This window comes from Polypterus senegalus, chromosome 7, assembly GCF_016835505.1.
Source record: "Polypterus senegalus isolate Bchr_013 chromosome 7, ASM1683550v1, whole genome shotgun sequence".
NCBI classification, from domain to species: Eukaryota; Metazoa; Chordata; class Cladistia; order Polypteriformes; family Polypteridae; genus Polypterus; species Polypterus senegalus.
The window spans coordinates 168,462,317-168,484,607 of record NC_053160.1 but is presented as its reverse complement, the minus strand read 5'-3'; the positions used below and the strand labels follow the sequence as shown (position 1 = coordinate 168,484,607).

At 38.1% G+C, this 22,291-nt stretch overlaps 1 protein-coding gene across 1 annotated transcript; it reads right to left on the bottom strand.

Annotated features, from left to right (window-relative positions):
- Positions 1–4,209: 4,209 nt before the first annotated feature.
- mlana (melan-A) lies at positions 4,210–11,977 on the bottom strand. Its single transcript, XM_039759590.1, has 6 exons — positions 11,858–11,977; positions 11,614–11,641; positions 11,400–11,492; positions 6,033–6,129; positions 4,586–4,696; positions 4,210–4,412 (listed from the first exon to the last, which is right to left on the bottom strand). Coding segments are annotated over exons 2-6 (366 nt in total). The 5' UTR covers positions 11,616–11,641; positions 11,858–11,977; the 3' UTR covers positions 4,210–4,349.
- Positions 11,978–22,291: the final 10,314 nt, after the last annotated feature.

The window sequence follows — 22,291 nt, the reverse complement described above, 5'->3', positions numbered from 1 at the left end:
CTAAGCCTCAACTTCGTAGTGGTTTAGAGGAGGTGGGATGTTCGTAGTTCAACTCTGTGTCTTACATTTCAGAAGTGCTCTTCTGTTTAAAACAGTTCATTGAGAATGTTTGCCTTTAATCAAGAGATGTTGTTTTGAATGACAAGTAAAGAAGGTCTCTTGTTCTTCACTCCGGCATTTAATAACACTACGCAAATGAGCGTTGAGTACTGAGTACTGGGCTGCATTGCATAATTTATTTAGTATGTTTAATGTTTGAGCTAGACTTGTTCTGGGAAAACCAAGCTGTCACTTTTGGATGAAGAGAATGTGACGTTATACAAACCTGCAGTTAGCCCAGCTACAGTTAATGTGAAATGCTCTTAAAATTAGGTTGACATTCATGTTTAATAAAAAAAACTTGCTGAAAGTTCAACAGTTGCAGGTTTTCCAAGTTGTGAACAAGACTAGATATACTGACAAGTGTCGGCTTTCATTTCTTTGTGATATGTATTAGCATTGTAAATGTTTTATTTTCCTCATAGGAGAAGATTCTTGTGGCAGTCATATTCTCTTGTTGTCTTAACAGATGGCAAAAGGTTAATTTATAAGAGCTGGTTCACAATGCATATTGTTTTTTCAAGCTTTTGCTACTCCAGTAGTTTGCCGCTGATAAAATTATGCTTTTCTCTCAATAAATGTTGAATACAAACACAACAAATATTACATATTTGAGAAAAATGTTTTCATGCTGACAAGGAAGTTGTGTTTTTCATCATTTGCATGTCTTGATTGCCTTGATTTTCAAAGGATGGTATATCGGTTTTGTTACAACAATGTAACACTATTGTTTCTCTAGTTAAACATTTTAAATCCTTTCCAACCAGGCTGGAAATTGAGTGCTTAAAGAGTATAATTGCACTGTGTAATGGAATTTGAAACCATATTGTAATTGACTGGGGCAGACAAAACCTGAGGACAAACCTTAAGATTAAAACAAATGTCTGTAACTTTGAGATGGCTGTGGAAGATATTTAAATAATGACATTTGTTTTTATCATAAATGTATAAATGTGTGATTTCATTACTGCCTTAAAGCATTTTGGTTACTACCAGCAGGTATACTGTAGAACCAGCTGCCGGGATATTTATTTACAGGTTCTACTGGAACACTGAATTTGTATATATTTTTTTTTTCCTGTTTGTGTGTGTAGGAGGGGAAATTGCTGTAAATAATGTAAATAGTTATATAGAGCACAGGGTTGTACTTAAATATGTATGGAAATTCAAAGGTGTTCCTATTTATGGTTTCTGTTTACATAATGTATAGATTTTGTAAGTATTTTATTAGGTATTTTGGACCATTGCATTGTTTAGAAATAAATGCAGATAATTCTGCATGTAATAAAAGTGATGATGCTTTATAAAAGGAGACTTCACTAATGATTTTTTTTTTTTTTTGACCAGACAATTCAGAATACGAGGTGTGGCAGAAAAGTAATGAGACTGATTTTTTATTTACCAAAGTTTTTATTTTTTTCAAACATCAATGTTATCCCCTTCAACGTAGTTCCCTTGGGCAGCTACACACCGATGGAGACGTTGTTCCCACTGTTGGTAGCAGCGCTGGAAGTCTTCAACTGGTATGGTCTTCAGCATGTCTGTTACACTCTTTTGGATGTTTTCTAAAGTCCCGAAATGACGTCCTTTGAGGACATTTTTCAGTTTAGGAAAAAGTCACACGGACTGAGGTCAGGTGAATAAGGGGGCTGGGGAACCACAGGAATGCCTTTTGAGGTCAAAAATTCTGTTATGGAGAGGGCAGTTTTTCGGCACCATTTTGGCACAGACCTTTTGCATGTGCAAATGTTCAGTCAAAATTTAATGAACGGTAAATCTGTTCAAATTTAATTGTTCACTCAACATTCTTAATGTTAAAGGACGGTCTGATCTCACAAGAGTGTTCACACGTTTGATGTTTTCATTGGTTTTCGAAGTTGAAGTCTTCCCTGAACGGTGTTCATCTTCAACGTGTTTTCTGCCTTCCAAAAATGGATTTGTGCCAGCGAAAAACTTGAGCTCGGGATAAAGAATGTTCCCCATAGGCCTGTTTTAACTTTTCAAACGTCACACTTGCCGTTTAATGGCACAACGTTGCACCAAATTCCGCTGCTCCATTTTGCGTGACGCACAACTTCACTAATAGCAGTCACAAAAATCACGTAGTTAACGGAAGGAGTTGAAACTCACACGGAGCTGTGGGAGGGTACTGATACACGTGCTCTATCAAGGACAACAGCGCAACCAGTCTCATTATTTTCTGCCACACCTCGTATGTCATTAAACGTGATGGAATCTAAATCCAGCCAGTTCACCTTTTAAAAACGTTCTACTGATGCCTAACTATTTTTACACAGCTGAACTTCTCACAAACCCTCCTTAAACTCAAATCTGCCCTCATGTGGAATTGGAGTGGGACCTTCCGAATCAGTTCCGTTGGCTGTATGCATTAAGCCACTTTACTTAATCATTATCCTAAGTAAATTCAAAGAAATGTGCTTTGAGAATATTTTAACCCCTATCTTTAACGGAAAGGCCTTCCCAAAATCAAAGTACAGTCCACCACCCTTGCAAACTTTACACTGCAATGTCCCATGAGGCAATGAGCTGTGCTTATTAACCAAGCTTAGATGCAGCATAAATCTGTTTTGCAGATACTGATGTCTAATTATGGATTCATTGCATGATGTACAGTATACAAGAACTGATAAAACTAAAACTGTTCAAGCATTGTCTAATTTATTGCAACCAGCCCATGGCGCACCCACCAATACAGGTATTTTATTTTAGGGTGACACTATTAATGTTTACCTTCCCACTACATCATAGGAAGATAACCTGATAGAAATCTCAAGCAGGTAAGATGGCAACAGGGTGAATGTGGGGAGGGAGAGAGAGAGAGAATAACTACAGCAGTTTTCTAACCATTGTGCTGAAGTAAATGACTTATTCCAGTAATCTTGAAAAGGCTGAAAAGCAGTCATGTAGACCTCCATTCTTTTATGAACTGTTTTCTAAGACTTGATGATAATCTAATTATGCATTGAAAATTTACACAAAGTAACATCCTCCCTTGACTGTGTTCACTAACTTCTGCTGTTAAAGGCTAAGCAGTAGTTGCACATCACCTTCCATAACAACCATAGCCTTTACCTTGGTAAACATTAAATATACTAGAGCCGCTGCAGGGAGTCTGTCCTGATATCTGGCCATTACAGCATGCCAGATCCATCCCACAAGTCTATATGAGCACAAAAATTGACCATGAAGAATGGCTTATTGTATACAAAAAAAACCCACACACCACCCCACACTACTTATGACTAATTACCAAACTATGAAGGTTAGATATGTAGAATCAGCAAGTGTCTGATATTTGTATAGTAAACAGACTTGAAGCGGATGAAATGTAAAGTATCCATAGGAAATCTTTAAAATTTGAATACACAATTGGAGATGTGAAACTTAAGTCCTTGAGAAAGGACCTAGGAGTCATAGTGGACTCCATCTCCATTCAGGCAATGTGCTAAAAAGATCAAATCAAGGCATCCAAGAGGTTTTAAATGAAACAATTGAGGTTATGCTCCAGTCATACAAGAACGGAGGTCGGTCTTACTATGTACGGTTTGACACAGCAGCACTGTAGGAAGGACTAGGCCAATTCCAGGGCTAAAAAGGAATGAGCTATGAGGAAAGATTGGAGTTTAAACCAAAAAAAAAAAAAATTAAGAGCACAAGTGTTTAAAAATATGGAGAATTAGTACAGTGAATCTGTTACTTCAACAAAGAGCATAGCACCATTGTTGAAAATTTAGTAGCAGACATTGCCAAAAGGTTTGGCATAAAGAACCATAGCCAGATGGAATAAATCAATTACTGTGGTGGAGAGTAGGGCATTGGATATTTAAGGGTCCCAAATGTTATGTTGGGAAAGTTGGGTCTTCCATCCTATTTACCCATTGGGCTGAATAGCCCATTTTCAGTTTATTATGGTCCACGTCATACATCAGGTGGTTGATAAGTGATTATTCAATAAAATCATTCAGAAATTCTACATCCCAATGGCATCGTTTATAATTCTTCACCTTCTATGGAGAGATCTGGCAGTATTAAGAGAAATAGTTCATTTGTTATAAAAAGTGGACGTGCAGAAAACACACAGGCTACATGTACTGTATACAAAGTGTTTTATTAGTAAATCCAACAGCCAGGTTGCTATTCACTGGAATGCATCTTCCATTCCAGAAGCTGGTTAACAGCAGGTTTGAGCCCAGATCCTCGATTCTTTGATCTTCTTATGTTTTAGCTCTTTAAGGGGTATAAGGAGGTGGTGATTGCTCTATTTTATCATAGGCTGGAGGAGCATTTGGTACCTAAAGACCAAGAAAAGTGACATCTTGAGGAAATGAATACAAAATTATCCAATGGATATTCTTAAAACTAGGGGGATTATCTGAACTACAAGAAGCAGTTCTGAAAGTCTCTTGGGTGGAGTGTTCAAGCAACATCTTTCAATGCTGAACACAAGTCAATTTTGCCAACTTACCACTGGACCAAAGTTGCCATAGTCATTTAAAGGAACTTTATTTTCAAATAGGTCTTCATTACCACGGCCAGCCCTTAATGCCTTCCGAATACTGCCAACTGGGCCACGTGTCTACATGAAAAAGTCAAATTGATGTTATATAAACACCCAACACTCAAATTTTAAAGCCCTATAAATGGTAAGCCACTTTGGAAGACTGCCACATTGGCAACAGCATTTTAGGTCAGGACAAGACATTTTAATTAAAAGGAAAAGGGTAGTTGACGACCCAGGAACAATCCAGCATGATAAACCTGGTTTTCCCCAGAAATAATGCTAGAGGAACCTAGAAGTGTAGTGTATGCTCACTGCAAATATATACTATTGATGCTACCTATCACTGCAGCACTGTTGGTATATGGGAAGCTGTACTTCTAACAGACAACCCCAGATTTGCCATCTTGTCAGATGTCGCCGCCTTAAGGCTTGAAAATTTACATTGGCAGTGATTCACTTTTCTATTTTAGCTTGCTGTACTGCATGTCCTCTTACCACATCTGCTCAAATATGCCCTGCACAGGGGTCATTCTACTGCCTAGTTTAAAATGGCCATAACCTGTCAAGGATGGCATTTAAATAGTCAGGTAGGCTCATGAAACTTCTGCAATGTTACCATTGAGGGAGTATTTTTTAAAATCATGACTTGTGTTCTTAACATTACATGTACTGCAACACAAACTCCAACCTTTGTGCACAGGCTAAATAAAGACCATTTGGCCTGAAACTAAAATTAGTATTTCAGGTCACAATACTCCAGCATTAGGACACTAGTTATACTATTAAGCTCCTAAAATGGCAGGCATATTTCCCACTCTAAAAATTGGGTGCAAAAAAGCAATTCTAGCCAAGATTTGAAATGGCTAGTTTATGCCAAGCATAGCAAAATGGTGCTTGTGAAAAACATTGTCAGCAAATGTTGGCCATTACATCAAAGTCATTGTAAAGTCAAATCATTCCATATGGCTTAAACAAAGACTTTTCTATACCGACTGCCACCCAAGGATACTTTTAATACAGGATTAGGGTATACTATAGTTTGTTTTGTCATACTGGTGTGTGTGTGTGTGTGTGTGTGTAATATAATATAAGTGTGTAAGGATTAAACTGGGAGCCTTGCTTAGCACCCTAGACACTATATGCTGTATGTCCCGCCCCCCCCCGCCCCAACTTAGATATAAATATAGAAGTAGGTTAGGGACAGTCTTTAAAAGAGCTTGTTTATGCAAGCTTGCAGCTACAGATGTTGATATACTGAAAAATCCAAGTGTTACACGAGATTAAGTTATGGATAGTTAGTCTTAAATGGATTGATCCTGTATCACTTGCATGCATAAATTCCCTTTATTATTTTTAAATTTTATACATACACACGGGATATGCAAATAACCTTCCACAAAAGGCCACTCACCTTAATCATAATGTAGCCATTCCTGCGCCTGTAAAACCAGCAACCAATGATCAGCAATGCAACAAGAATGAGGACCAAGACTGCAATTCCTGTAATCCTAAAGAAAAAAACACAGGTCTTATTAAGAATGGGAGGATTCTAGCTTAATGGCAATTGTATTCAAAATTTCAGGGGAGGTTTTGGTCAGGTTGATACTGTTCCAGCACCAGAAGTTTAAAAATGATTATCTGTTAAAGATTAATAAGCACACCCTGCATTTCAACCTTAAGTGTTCTTGTAAGCCAGATCATGGTAATAATGAATACCTTTTAAATGTGAACAGTGATATTCACACATTAAAAACCATCATCATGCATCGCTTGTAGTTTATTAGTTCTAAAGTAAAATGTGGCTGGCTAGTGAGTGATCCATTCCTTAAAAGGATGAACACTGGCCTACAGATCTTCAATAATTGTAATTAAAATTAAGCAATTCACAATTCAATTAGCATGTCTAACTTGTGCCAATCAATTTCCTCATTGTTATGCTTATTGGGAACATCCAAAATTTTAAATTCATTAACTTGGAGAAAACCTGGTCAAGATTTCCCTACCAACATTGGTCAAATTCTGAGACTTTGGGCTATTTAATCTCTATATCTATATCCATATGCCTTTTGTCCTTTGTACAAGGTCTCTCTCATTTAAATGATCACTTTGGGTACAAACAAGCACCTCCCAATGGGGGTAAAAAGGCAGAGCTTTAATCAAAAAAATAAAATGAGAATTATAAAAGGGAGTTCACTTGTAGTAAAAGTTGTGAATCTTGGCAGAGGAAAGGCCTGCAGCCATAATGGTCCATCAGCACAAAGCTTAGTAAGGGAGGATTTAAACCTTTTAACTATACATGAGGTGCACAGACTTGGGGAAATTTTAATAATCCCAAAATTGTTGCTATTCTGGTTACCACAAATTTTAAAAGGTCACCAACTGCCTCTTTAGTTCTATTAAGCATGTCCATAAATAGAAGGGTTAGGTAACTGGAACTACCAGAGTACAAGGTTATAACTTCAGTATTTCCTCAGACACCATGAAATCAAATTTAGTTACATAGGGAACAAACTTGTTTTGATGCATAAAATACGTCAGGATAGGTGGACCAGAAGATTAGGCGGGGGCTTGGAAAACCGTTTCTCATGCAACATGAATTTCCAATGAGGTTTTAATATGGTCTGCTGTTGTCCAGAGTTGTACCCAATAGGTTTGGTAGATCTCCCTCCATAATCCATGAGGAAGCGATTCCCCACCCCTCTCCCCAGTCACAAGCCACATTTAAACACAGCAAGAGGAGCAGAAGCATACATCCTACCAAGTCATGTTTTTCAGGAATGGGTCTACAGGTTAACTTCTAGTTAAGATTATTCCGAAGGTAGACTACCAAGTAAACTTTGTTACTAAAGATCTTAAATGTGACAGCTGTAACTTGTTCAGTATGCCTGCACTTCCTAGTTATTCCAAAATGATTCCTGCCTTCAGCCTATTGCTTTGGTGCCTTCTGATCTGAATATTCTAGTTCAGCATATATATATAATAAAAAAAAAAAAACCCACTACACACACACACCACAACACACCACATGGAAGGAAAGAACAGGGAAATTTAAGCATCCACTGTTTGCATTAGTAATAACAATTTAAGGTTATAGGTAGCTAGAGCCAGTCAATTTGACAATTTAAATCTTAAATGTTTGAATTAAGGAATAATCTGCGATCCTTCAACAAACATCTCGCCGATGGCTCTCAGATGGATGGATGTTACAGTACAAACTTTTAGCACAGCTTAAGTTTCAAACTCTTACCTATGGTTTTATTAATGCAATGACATGCACACAAAAAAGTCACTTATGTTTAAAACAGAAAAACCTAAAAACCCTCCTATCCAGAAGTTGGGGTGTTTAGAGACTGTGCTAAATTCAAGTACAGCAACAAAATTGCTCTATAGCAGGGGTGCCCAATGTGTCGATCGTGATTGACCAGTAGATCGCAAAGGTAGTGCTGGGTAGATCGTGTTGCATTAAAAATTTTTTTTTTTAAAAAACGTTAGTCGATCATATCCTCCCTATGGCATTTGCCACTTGATTGACATACAGGGCGGCCAGTTTGAGATCTATTTTCTTCTAACACACTGGTCATCCTGCATGCACGATCAAACGTGTGAGCTACTGCAAAACTCCGGCTAAGTGATCTAGTTAGCCTTCCAATTTATATTGACTAAAGGGATTTAATAAGAAAAAAAAAATTTGGGGATGGTATGGGCTGGATCTGGAATTGGAAGAGGATTTTTTTTCTCACAATGTCACAGTCGAAGTGCGTTTGTCTGATATGTCAATCTATCGTGGCTATTCCAAAGAAGGAAAATGTGGAAAGACACTTTCAAACTGTTCATAAAAACTACGAAACTTCCTTCCGAAAAGCGATGTGTGTGTGTGTATATATATATATATATATATATATATATATATATATATATCTATATTATCTATATATCTATCTATCTCAACACATACACACATGTGGGCACCCCTGCTCTATAGTATTCAGTATAAGACTGAATAAAATTTAAACCACACTTAGGGAAAGGTATTTGGAAGTATTAAGACCAATTACAAATGGTCCTAAATATAATCATTCCTTACCAAAAAAGGTTATTTGTCAGCCCCCCCCGTTTCACAGTGGAATGGCCAGATATCTGAACAGACTCCTACTTTACAGAGTAACAGAGTTCCCAGCCCGGGGTGTCCACACCCCTAAAAAGGTGCAACAAAATTGGCCAAGGGAAGTTGTAATTATTGTAGTACAATCGGGGTCTTGCAGTGTGCGATTTGTAGGGGACAGCAAGTGCTCCTGTTTTATGCTAGGAAAAAGAATGGAGCATTGCGCACACAATTATCACCGGTAAATGAGCACTTCATTCTGGGTGCAGCATTTGTAAAGGAAAAGAACTTTGAGAATGGCATTTGAACCTTGCAATGATTCATAGAGTAGGGATAGTTCTAGTTAGCATTTCTGTGCAAGAACTGATGATTAACTGACATTTTTGCCAGGGGAGGCAAGGGGGATTTAATTGGATACAAAAAGCTGTACCCTCCATCACTGATCGTGTGCTAGTTTCCCTGCGGCACATGCCAACCCCTGTATTAAAGATTCACGTTGGGGGGAGTTACACATTTACAAAAGTAGGATTTATAAACAGGAACAAAGTTTCTCAATTTAGAGTTAAACTTCATGAACAAAGTTAGAGTGGTTTGTTCACCTACAGTACTGTATGGGGGTTCAAAAATTAGACTTGATCTTCAAACATTACTTTCATAGAGGGAGCAAATAAAAAAAAAAAAAAAAATTAAGGGTTGGAAGGCATAGAAAAGTTTGGGAACAATTATACAATAGCACCTCTCCGTCCAAGGGATGTCCTGGTGCAGGGGTTGCCAGCTCCGGTCTTGGAGGACGCCATGGCGGCAGGTTTTCATTCTAACCCTTCTTAATGAGTGACCAGTTTTAGCTGCTAATTAGTCTTCAAGAGCAAGTATTAAAATAGTTGAAGTTGACCCCTTAATTTTTTATCCTTAAATTAGCAGCCAAAAATTATACAAAATGAGCCTAAACTGGTGTCCATCATACAATATCTGAAAATTAAGAGCGATGAAGGTCCATGAATGTTGAATGTTGGTCTGCTCATGTCCCCAAAACATTTAAACTGTGCTCTTAGAAAAGAAACAATTTCAGAAGTGTCTGCTAATGCACCATGAGGGCAGCAACAAGTCATGGAATTAAAGAACGGGTTTATTTAATGACAAACTGGAACCTCATTAAGCAGTTTGTTGGAGTGAAATTGGTTGCGGTTAGAGGCCCTGACTTAGTTGGTCTTCTGTTGGCTCCCTCACTTCATTTCATTTCTGTTTGGGTGCCATTTAAGAATGGAAGTAATTCAGAGATACGAATCTTACAAATGCAATTCAATTTAAATGAATTCACGATGAACAGCACTAACAGGGCACTCCTTAAAAAGGGTCAGAATGAAAACCTGCAGCCACTGTGGTCCTCCAGGACTGGACTTGGCGACTCTTGTCCTGGTGGACCCTCTTCCTGTGTTCTAGGGCAAGGGTGGGTAAGGTCGGTCCCAGAGAGCCACAGGTTTTTGTTCCAACCCAGTGTCTTAATGAGAAGTCAAGTATTGCTTAAGAGATGATGCTTCATGGATGCAGTGGTCTCATGCGTTAAGGTTCCCCACCCTTAAGATTGAAATAAGCAATTAAACGGCTGCATTCACCATTTTAATGGCCCCTTATTAGCAATAAGATACTAATGGCAAAGGAGCCAGCAGTTCATCTACCTTGTTTCCATTTACATTTGTGTGTTCATGCACTACGATACAATAAAACGCTTAAGAGAAAATTAGACTGAACATTCTGCTTCAGGTGTAAAATTTGGATGATATTCTTGTAAAGGAAAAAACGTTGTAGACAAACAAGCCATAAAATTAAATAAGGTCCAAGATTGGTTTCTAATGAGGCAATTGGGTTGTAACGCCACTGCAAGGGCCAACAGGCACACAGAGACAGAGACAGACACGCAGACAGACAGACGAGAAACGATTTTTAAAAGCTGCACCCAACTGCTACCATGCATAGGAAGAGAAGTTATACTCAGACTAGTTTGTCATTTTCCACCTTCGTATTCTTAAAAGAATTTCAGTACACAAGGGGAAGGGTGGGTATTTTTACCTTTTGCTTGCTTACCCATCACCTGGTAAAAACAAAGGATAAACCAATCCGACCTTGTACATCTCGTTAACATTTAAATAACTCGTGGACAAGGTCGACATTATAAATGCTTAGCTATTTTGAAGCAATTAGGCAAAGGAATTCTGACCGAAAGGAATGTGCAAAAATCCTAGAGCATGCACAGCCTCTACCTCAAACTATCATAGCGAAGACTTCAATTCAAACTATACTTCAAATCTTCTGATAATACAGCACTTGAGCTTTTCAACGACTCAGCTATCCCGCAGAAATCGTTTGTGAAACGAATTCAAAAATTCCTGAAGCGGAATCGGCACAACCAAGTCTATAAAGTAAAATTTTATTAGGGTTTGGGGGATTTTAGTGTTGATCGGCGTGTGTCATCCTGTGGCAAGAATTCAGCTGACGGTCAAAATCCTGGACCAATACCCCCTTTTAACGGTAAAAAGTGGACTAAAGATTTGCTACCTTCTACTAAAGATGAGAGTACCATGTCCAGATCAGTGGAATGCCATGTCCGATACGTAGTTAATGCTTAAAAAATTCATAATTCACAATAGCTACAACACAAAAAAAAAAAAAGGTACCGACTCTTCTGGCCTCAGGTACGATGTCCCACCCCTGCCTTCATTCTTGGCGCTGAAGTCGCTTCTCTGAGGGTCTCCAGAATGAGAATATCCTCCCCTAAAGGAAATGGAGAAGACTGAGTGAAGCAGATAACAGACCGCACCTCAGTGCCACATGTTTGAGAAAGACTAAATAAATAAACCTTCTAAGAGTAGTGCTGCTGCCACTGCTTACTTACATATTTCGCCCCTACAGTGTCTCGTCACCTGAAAGATAAAAAAATGAAGGGTACTTTTTTTTTTTTTAGCCACTTACTTAGAGTCGCTTCTCTGCTGATTTATAAGCGCGCGCCTGCCCGAGTCTCACGCGTCTAATTACCAGGTGGAAGAAAAAGTGGCGGGAGTGGGAGGCGCGCGCAGCGCAGACGCGTAACCGGAGTGCAGGTAGCAGAACAGAACGGAGCGGAGCGGAGCGGAACTCACCGGTGCCTCGCAAAACTGCAACTAGCGAACAGAAGACAGTGCTGCGAATGCTCTCTGCTCGCCCTCCTCGTCAGCCTCTCCTAATCCTCAAGCTGCTAAAAGCCCTCACAAGTCTCATGACTGTCACGGGTTTATATCCGTGATTGAACGGGCATTGATTCGCTTTAATTAGCGTGGAATCACCAGGCTCTGGTTCATGGCTTGGGTGAGTGGTCTTCTGATGCAGAAAACGATTCACGTCACAGTGCTTCTTTTTCAAAGATCGCCAGTTTTGTTCGGAGGGGATGGTGGGGGATACTTTCATGTTGTCAAGCTGAGGCTTCTTGGTTCGTGTTTAAGTGTTTTCTAAATTAGTTATGGCACGCAGGGTGTGTGTTTTTACGTCCTCATAATCAATAGACAGCTCTACAAAATTAAATTTGTAAAAATGGTTTTAATTGTAATATTAAATTTTATTGACATTTAAAAACACAATTACAAATATTTGTATCTTTCCATCATGTTTAAGTAGAAAAATGAAAAAGAAATGTAATTACAATTTAAACAATTACACTGTTTATTAATATGTATATATATATAATAATGTACCAAATCAAATGTTAAGGATGAAGAAAACAACAACTGACTTGCATATAATTTCTCTAGTTTTTGTCACTTCTTAATATTTTTTTTTGATCCAAATCTTTGTTTTTTGTCCAGTTGTCTGTACGACGCTTTTTCTCGTGAGTCCCTATGAATCATTAAGCATTAGTCTGTCGTTACACTGACATCCCAATGTCCCCTGGTACCTTCTTTCCATGTCCTTGATGTCCTGATGAAACCTCTCACCCTGTTCTTTACTCACCACTCCCAAGACGTTTAAAGAAAAAAGACAAATGTGATTCAACAAAGTAAACTTTGAGACGCATGTTACAATCCAATTACTTTAACTTAACTAAAAGATTTTTTCACAGTTTCTTTATAATGTGGATCTGTATTGTTACCCTAAAACATACTCTTGAGTTATCATTCCTAGAATTAATTTCTATCTTTCCTGGTCATTTGTCATACTACAACATTCTGCATCCGAAATCAATTTTCTAATATGAGCTCTGGGAAAACTGACCTCATTCACATCCACAACATTTAGCGCAAACACGTAAAACAGTCATTTTCTAACCTGCTTAGTCCTGAACAAGGTTGCGGGGGTCTGCTGGAGCTTCTCCCAGCTAGCACAGGGTCCAAGGAAGGAACAAACTGGACAGTCTATCACAGGGCAACCACACATATCCTCACCGCAATCGCGAACTGCTGTAGTGCCATTTTCGGATCGCCAGTTTACCTACCCTGCATGTCTTTGGACTGCGGGAGGAAACCCACACAGACACAGGGAGAACATGCAGACTCCCTGCAGGGAGGACCCAGGACGCTGCGTCCTCTCTGCAAGGTAGAAGCAGTGGCACCGTGCTGCCCCCACATAAAATGGGCTCAATCTTTTCAAAGGGCTTGCCAAACCGCTTCATTCAACCAAGCCTAATATAAAATGGTGGTAAGCAGCACTTTATCGGGATCCGCCAAACTAGGCCTGGTGATATTTTTGGCACTGAGCTTTAGTTTTTTGTTTTTTTTTCTAAAAGGCAATTCTTTCTAAACTGAATGGAAACTCCTGGTTCTGCTGTCCCACTCACAGAGAAAACCTGGGGATTTTGTATGCGCTGACTGCTGACCAAATAAAATACGCAGATCTTTTTCAGGTCCTCGCATATGAACCAACAGTGCTCATTGTAGTTACTTCTCTTGAAAAGTTTTTCAAAGCTTCAATTGTAGATTTTAATATTCAAAATACTGATTTCAAATTATCTTTTAAATGAAATCTAGATAACTATTGTGCAAAAGCAATATAAAAACTTTAACTGAGAGCAAAACGTGTTTTGAGAAGAAATGGTATGTGATTGGAAAAAAACTAGTTTTTGAATTCAGTACCCAAAAATATATAAAAAAAAAACTAGGGGGCATTGCCCATTACTCGCTTCGTTCGCCCACCCCCATCCCCCCCTCCTCGGGGGGCGCGCTTCACGCTCGCCACTTGGCATCTCTGTCGCTTCGCTCGCGTTGTCAGGTGAGGTGTTTGAGGCTGAACGAAGGAGATGCAGATAGATCCGCTGCTGCCACTTCACTGCGTGATCTTCTTGTCGAGCTGCGCGGCAGTCATTTAAAAGCCTGTACAGCAGCTGTCCTTTTGTCTCACTTTCTTGTCTCGTGGGACGTTAAAGTGTCTCCAAGAATTTGGTTGTAAGTAGGGCGTGACGTGCAGGTAGTCTCGCGGGACTTCAAAGTGTCTCTCCAAGATGGTCACATCTGGACCCAAGATATTTTTATATAATATATATATATATTGGTTCCTGCCTTGTGCCCTGTGTTGGCTGGGATTGGCTCCAGCAGACCCCCGTGACCCTGTATTCGGATTCAGCGGGTTAGAAAATGGATGGATGGATATATATATATATATATAATTATGACAAACAACAAACTCCCTTTTGAATACACAACAGAATGATTAGAAAAAAAGAAAATTTCCCACTTGGCTAAAGATATAAAGGGCAGTAACAGACAAAATGAAGCATTATAAAGGCTTATTACTGTTGGTATGAAAAGCCACGGTAGCTTTTCCGTACGCACTGTTGCTGAATAATTTGTTGCCTGAAAGTACCTGATGCTCACGTGTCAGAGAAAGGATATGCAGCATTGTTCATAATGGCACTCAGTTTTATTTTCTTTCTTTCATTTGCTACGACCTCCTGGGATTCAAAAGTATATCTCATAACTGAGGCTGCCTTATTAATTAGCTTGTTGATTCTATGGACCTGTCTTGAAGTGATGTTAGTGGTAAATTAAGAATGATTTATTTAGAGCCTATGCCAAGTAAGTATTATTTTCCTTAAATTCCATATTCAAATAACCTTTTCCCCATTTCCAACAGACCAGTATAATTTTATTTTTAGTTTTGCAAAATGGTAAAATATAATGTACATATTCTGCATGTAACTTTTTTGCTGTTGGAATTGGGAGCATAACTGAACAAGAGGTCTGAAAATGGGTATGAAGGACATCATGCAAGCTGATTTCTGCTAAATAAAATGAGGGTGTGCAATGTAATGTATGCTTTTTTATCGTAGCACTGGGAAATGGTGATGTGTTGCATGTTGGTCCGACATACAAGTAGAGTCAAAAGTTTATTCTGTCAATTAAAAAAAAAATAATCTACCAAGTCTGACCCTCCTTCTGATTCATAGATATTCTTACATGTCTTTATTATCTCTTCTTTATGCTACCAAAATTCTGTCCTTTACGGAACACATCCTATTAGATTTTCATTTACCAAACCTGCCTGATCCATAGTCAGGTGAAAATAATAAATAATTGCCTCTGATATGGCTGTGTTAGCCATCCAGGTACATTCTAAGCCTCTGGGTGGTTAGCAGAACTGCATTATCTATTGTTTAATCATACACCTTGTGTGGACCAGCACAATTACCATTAAATTCTCCCTAGTTGGTTGATTGAGGATAGGAAAATAGAAAACTGAAAAACAACCAAGTTTAACAAGTACACCAAAGCATAAGAGGAATTACTGAAAGTTAAAATAGGGATTAAAAAATCTTACAAGGTTAAGAGAGAAACTAAATTAAGAATTGTCTATATATAGAGATATGCCTGTCTGTTGCATTTTATTTTGTAAGCCGTCTTGGTTGAATAAAATCAATTCCTATCAGGAATCATCATCAAGGGCAAATGATTAGACTTACAGACTTCAGTGTGCAATATTCATGTTCAGGGATGCCTGAAAATGTGAATCTGTTAAAAACTCTGAGTCGAAAATTTTGACTTTGTCACAATACTTTTTCTACATCTATGATACATTACATTACAAACAAATGTAATCTCACATTATTATTGGTTCATTTTAAGGGTACAGGTAGACCTGACATATTCAAATTAGACTAAACCAGAGGTTTACTTAGCAGCTACAAATAACATCAAATGATGATTTAAAAAAAAAAAGTTACAGCAACTGTTAAAATTAAATTAATAGATGCTGTTAAATCTGTATCTATGCATAACTAAATCAAATTAGCTCTTCTAGGTAAAATTATGAAATCAATGATAGTTTTCCAGTTAATAATTTGTTTTACTTGCCAAGTTAATTGAAAAGATAAATGTCATGTTAAACATGTGAAAATTCATTACTCGGACTTCCACAATGAATTGGCTTTACTAAATTGTGCCTCTGGCAATTTAATTATGTCTTACCCTGTTTATAAGAGCTGCAAAGACAAAGTTAGGCAAACTAGGAGCAGTTTGTTAGAACCATTACTGCCATGACATACTAGACAACAAATCATTTTGTGGAATTTCAAAATAATGTAAAAGTTAACATTTTCATAAAGATTGAAAACATATTTAAACAAAGGGAGCTAAAAATGATTTAATGTAACCGCAGCAGTACAACATCTGCATCTCATGAAAGTATGGTAACCTTGAACGGAAACCTTTTACTTTAGCCCAGTTTGAATTTGTGTTCTTTATTAATTTGTGTTTATGTATTTGACTGGCGTGGGTCTTAACTGTTTCTGCAGCTGATAGCTTTATTTGGCTAAAAATATAAGCAGGGCTTCATACAAACTATAATGCATCGGTGAAGGGGCTAAAGAAAAATGTTCCGTATTTTGTGTGGGGCATACAGTCTTTTAACTACAGTCGAATGCCATCTTTAAAAATCCTCACATAACTCAAAGTAGGTGCTAGATAATAAAACCCTGAAACATTAGAGAAAAAGTAGCACATAACATTTAGTGCAGACTGAATTTGTTAAAATAAACAGATGTGAAGAAACATCAATGTCCTCAAATAAGAGTTTCCTGTACGACCACATAAAGGGCAGGGTTTTTCATGTGATTGTTAGATTTTTTTCTCTCCTGCATTGTCCAGCTGGCTTTTCTTAAAGAAGAGGTGCAAATGTTATGTGGTTTGATGTCCTTCAAGAAGATGAGGCCCTGACATTAAACCTTGAAAACAGAACAGACAGCAGCAGAGCCTGGTAGCTGCTCCCTTTTATCATCATAATATTGTTTACAACATTTGCCCATTCAATTATAAAATTTTGCATATTCTTCTTCCTACCTGTCTTTTGCTCTGTAAATCTCCTGGAGGATATGTAACTGAAATCTATATGTAAATATAGCAATTAAAATCAAGTCTGTTAAAGTATAAATCACAGTGACACATTACTTGGTAATTACATTTTCTGCACAGTATGTTGACAAAATGAGACTTAAGCTCAAACATTCATGAGAAATAAGCTATATTTCAACATGTATCTTTGTTGGTTGGTGCGCATAAAAATTGGGGGCATACAGTATCAGTTTTCAAGATTTCAAAATGTAGCATGTTTTTAAACACAGAACAAAGTTAATGTTTTCCAGACTTTTGTATTACAATATGAATTTTCAATACAGAGTGGCTTATTACCTTTTGCATGCACCTTTGTACTTTTTTAAAGGCAAAGGAAAGTCATCATTTTGCTGATTGAACACTATTTCACACACACTATCTGATAATTAGTGAAATCCAGATTAATGTGTTAATTTTCTCTTACATACTGTATTTCCTTCCCAATTCCAGTGTCCTGTGTGCTTATATGTTCTTCCTGTGTCTGTGTTGGTACTGTATTTCACTGGCTACCTCAATTTTTCTTCCATATTCCTAAAGCTAGTATGTTTATTTTCCTGATTCTAAATTTCCTCTGTTAGAGTAGGCATGAGTCGACCCTGAGATGGACTAGGAAATCTGTCCAAAGTCATTGATCCATCTGCTAGGATGGACTCTACGCTTGTAGGCAGTGTGGCATAGTGGTTAACGCTTTTGACTTTAAACTCTTTGGTTGTGGGTTCAAAATCTGCTACTGACACTGTGTGACCATGAGAGAGTCACTTCATCTGTCTGCTCTCCAACAAAGAAATTTAGCCATATTGTGTCTCTGTTAGATGTAGTCTTGGATAAAGGCATCAGCCAAATAAGTAAATAATAAATAATATAAGTAATTCCTCCATGATGATGTGTATGATTTATTGCAGTTGATATTTCTTTCATGGGTGAAGAGAAGTAAAATTACACCTTTTATTGGCTACCTAGAAAGATTACAATATGCAAGCTTTCGAGGCAACTCGGGTGCCTTCTTCAGGCAAGATGTAATGACAAAATCTGCAGGGGTTCCAAGGCCATGAGACCACCCAGCCTTCACTAGGCATTCTACCTAACATAAATGATCTCAATCAGTCCTCATGGTTTTCAGGCTTCACATGGAAGAATTAGACAATGATGGTCATGTGGACCTCTGGCCTTCAATCCATCAATGTAGGGACTGCACTATGTCTCGATCAGGTGCTGGTGGCGCAGATTGCCACCACAGAAAACTGGAAAAAGAACAGAGGAGAAAGTAGGGGTTAGTACAGATTTTGGAGCCATAAAAAAAAAAAAAATTAAATTCATATACCTAATATCAGGGTTACACTAAAATGAAACTACGAGAAAGCCATGTTAAAGTAATGTTTTTTTCTATTACAAGAACAAGAAAATATGAACACATAACTCCAGTTCTTAAATCCTTACACTGGCTCCCAGTTAAGTTTAGGGCAGATTTCAAAATCCTCCTTTTAACATATAAAGCATTAAATGGCCAAGGTCCGGCTTACTTGTCTGAACTTATCATGACTTACAAACCTGAGCGCACATTAAGATCTCAAGATGCCGGTCTGCTTAGGATTCCAAGGATTAATAAAATAACAGAGGGAGGTCGAGCTTTTAGTTTCAGGGCCCCTGAACTGTGTAATGGTCTTCCTGCTTCCATAAGAGATGCCCCTTCAGTCTCAGCCTTTAAATCCCGGCCGAAGACTCACTACTTCAGTTTAGCATATCCTGACTAGAGCTGCTGATTAACTGTACAGACTGCATCTCTGTTGTTAGTCATTAGCACTAAAACATAAGTAACATGATAATTATATTTGAATACTAACCCTCACCTATTCTGTTTCTTTTCTCGGTACCCAAATGTGGCAATTGGTGCCACGGCCCCACCTGCCAAGCTGTTTGCCTGCCTATGGTAAAGTCATCCCTGATGGAGGATCACAGGAATCATGGGAAAGCGGGGTCCTTTCATCGGAGCAACGTTTCAGCCGTGGCATGGCCAAATGGGGAGGCAGCTAGATGGATGAGGTCTCCAGGACTCTAAGAATATCCAAACCTAATTATGTCATATCATCTACTGTTAAACCGTACTTCTAAAAATTTTATTATTATGCTGTATTAAGGAATTGTTCTGTTCCGTGTTTTGTATTGTATTGACCCCCTACTTTTGACACCCACTGCACGGCCAACCTACCTGGAAAGGGGTCTCTCTTTGAACTGTGTTTCCCGAGGTTTCTTCCATTTTCCCTACAAGGTTTTTATTGGGAGATTTTCCTTGTCTTCTCAGAGAGTCAAGGCTGGGGGGCTGTCAAAAGGCAGGGCCTGTTAAAGCCCATTGCGGCACTTTCTGTGTGATTTTGGGCTATACAAAAATAAACTGTATTGTATTGTATTGTATTGTATTAGCAGTTTTTTAAAGTGCTCCACCGTATTAGCCTGGCAGATTTCTATCAGTAAGCTATTCATTATTTTCAGTGCATAACAGCAGAAGGTTTGGAAAATAAGAAAGCATTATATTCATCCATCCATTATCCAACCCGCTATATCCTAACCACAGGGTCACGGGGGTCTGCTGGAGCCAATCCCAGCCAACACAGGGTGCAAGGCAGGAAACAAACCCCGGGCAGGGCGCCAGCCCACCGCAGTTATTATGTTCATGCATTAACATAAATAGATATGAAAACTTATAAGCATTAACCTTAGTGCAAGTATTAATACAAGTCAGGCATACCAAGCAAATAGTTAAATAAAGGCACATGCCATATTTCTTTTTTAATTAAAGCTTAGCAGCTTAGCTGTAACCACCAATATCTTATCAACTTGAGGGCCAGAGAAGGGGGAGAATGATAGATAGAGACAGCCAAAGAACATAAGAGAGGGAACACCTGCAAGCTCAAGGCCGACTAAAAAATAAGCAAAGCGACAGGAAAAGGGGAATAACAAGGTACGAGGAATATTGAATGGTTTCCAGAGGCCAGCTGCAGAAGGGAGTCAAAATAAACAGCAAATGAGCTGTTTTGAGCGAGGTCAGGATGATAAGAAATGATTATATAAACTGCGATTTGTGGCCTGTTCGGGGCTCAGCTCAGTTTGACTTAATTGGGTTGAGTCAGTGTTATTGCTTATTGCAATAAATCTAATTGCTCTGTTTGCCTATCCTTCGACTCCTTTAGCCTTCATTTAAAGTGAGAATCTTCCGTGTATTTTTCGCTTCCACAAAGGCTGCCTCACCACTTCTTTTAACTTTAGCTGTTGGAATTATAAGCAGACACACATTTGAAGATCAAAGGTTACAATTTGGAGTGTAAGGTGAAAGGCATTCTGTGATATAGAATGGAGTGAGATTATTTAAGGTTATGTAAACCATTTTTAAAGTCAATTCTAAGTGGCACAGGTAAACAATGTAGTGACATCAAAACTGGAGAGATGAGCTCGGATTTTCTCTTTTTAGTTAAGATTCTGCCAGCCGCATTCTGCACTAGTCTGGGAGGAATTTGTACATTTTCCTTCTATATGCATACATTTTCTCAAAATAATCCAGCTTTCCTCACACATTCTAACGTTACATTTACATTATATTAGATTTACTGTTTTGATGTGTGTATGTGTGCTCTGTCATTGACTGGAATACCATTGACAGTTTGGTGGGTCCTAGCTTTGCATACAGTTCTGCCAAGACAGGCTTCTATACTGGTTTATGAAAATGTTACTTGGTTCATAAACATCAGTTGCGATTAAACGTGGTTAAGCAACTCAGGCCCCTTCTTCTTACATCTTGCCTGAAGAAGGGGCCTGAGTTGCCTCGAGCTTGCATATTGTAATCTTTTTAATTAGCTAATAAAAGGTGTCATTTTGCTTGGCTTTTCTATACATTCATAATGTCTAACATGGTGCAACACCCTAGTATTAAGTTTTGTAATGAAATTGTTTATGAAATGTTTCATCAATCATACCACTAGATGGCAACATAACATAAGACTAGCATAAACTTGACCAAATTTTGGAAAGTTTAAAGCTCATTTTGAAGTATAGTACTAGGGTATTGTACCCTGTTAGCCATTATGAATGTAGCGAGAAGTCAAGTAAAATTGAAGCTCAAGCCAATAAAAGGTGTCATTTTACTTAACTTGTCACTAAACTCATTTTGAAAAATGTACAAATAACAAATTATGAAAGTTAAGAAAATACCTAAACAGGCCATTTATTCCCTCCAAAAATGAAGAGATTCAGCAATTTATGTGTGTTGTCTTTTAAATGTGAACAACATTTTCTGTTTTGGGATAAAGTATTTGTAGATTGCAGGGTCATGTTCAATTAAGTAAAATTAATAAAATGAATGTGGTCAAGTATAGCAACTAAAATAATCTGTAAAACTAAAGGAAATGTATACCCTTAAAAATTACCTTATGCCAGAATAATATGACATTTGGTTCTTTAGGGAACAGAAAAACTTGATAACATGGGACACTTAGGGTAAAGATTTAGGTTAGGTAAATAATAGTCATTTGCTATTTATAAGATTCTGTCTTGATTTCGATTCTGAAGTAGATGCACCCGTGTGAAATTGGCAGTCCGTTATTACCCATTTCTCTTTTACCTGTTTGTTTCTCTTTGTGAGTACTTATGCTTCAGAATCCTGGGGGTCACCTGTTCCTTCTTTTAGGCTTCTTACCTTCTTTTGTTAGAATATTACTCACAACCTACTGGCAAACATCATTCTCTTTTGAAGTGGTGAAGATTCTGCATATGTTGCTAGCTCTCTTATATTTCGGGGATATCCTCCTTCCAAAGTTGACATACTCAGATGAGTAGCATTAGCATCGTACCCGCAGACTTGTCATAGCATTTTTCTGAACAGCTGCAGCAGTAATATAACAAATCCTTATTGGAACCAGACAGACACATTCATGGGTAAGAACACTTTGCTTCATTCGGACCTCCTCCTTGTCATTGCCTCTATATGTATGTATCTACTGTATCTCCATCTTAGTGTTCATTCATTGTTGTAGAAAATGCATTGTTTGCTCTAATCATTGGCTTTTATGAACATTTGACTGCTAGTTTCAGCGTAGGAGATGTTAAAGCTCATTCTGTCATACAGCCACCATACCAAAGTAGATTTTGTGATACTCGCAAGCCCCCAGCTGGTTCCTGTACTGTTAGAGTTTTTGCACATGAACAAAAAGGCAACCTCAATGTGACAGAGATGAA

Excerpts from the sequence above, each read along its gene's own strand:
- mlana (XM_039759590.1), bottom strand. Across the intron at positions 6,130-11,399 it reads TCGTACCTGAGGCCAGAAGA|GATTACAGGAATTGCAGTCT; the intron begins GTCGGTACCTTT and ends TTTTTTCTTTAG. Across the intron at positions 4,697-6,032 it reads ATGGCTACATTATGATTAAG|ACACGTGGCCCAGTTGGCAG; the intron begins GTGAGTGGCCTT and ends TTTTTCATGTAG.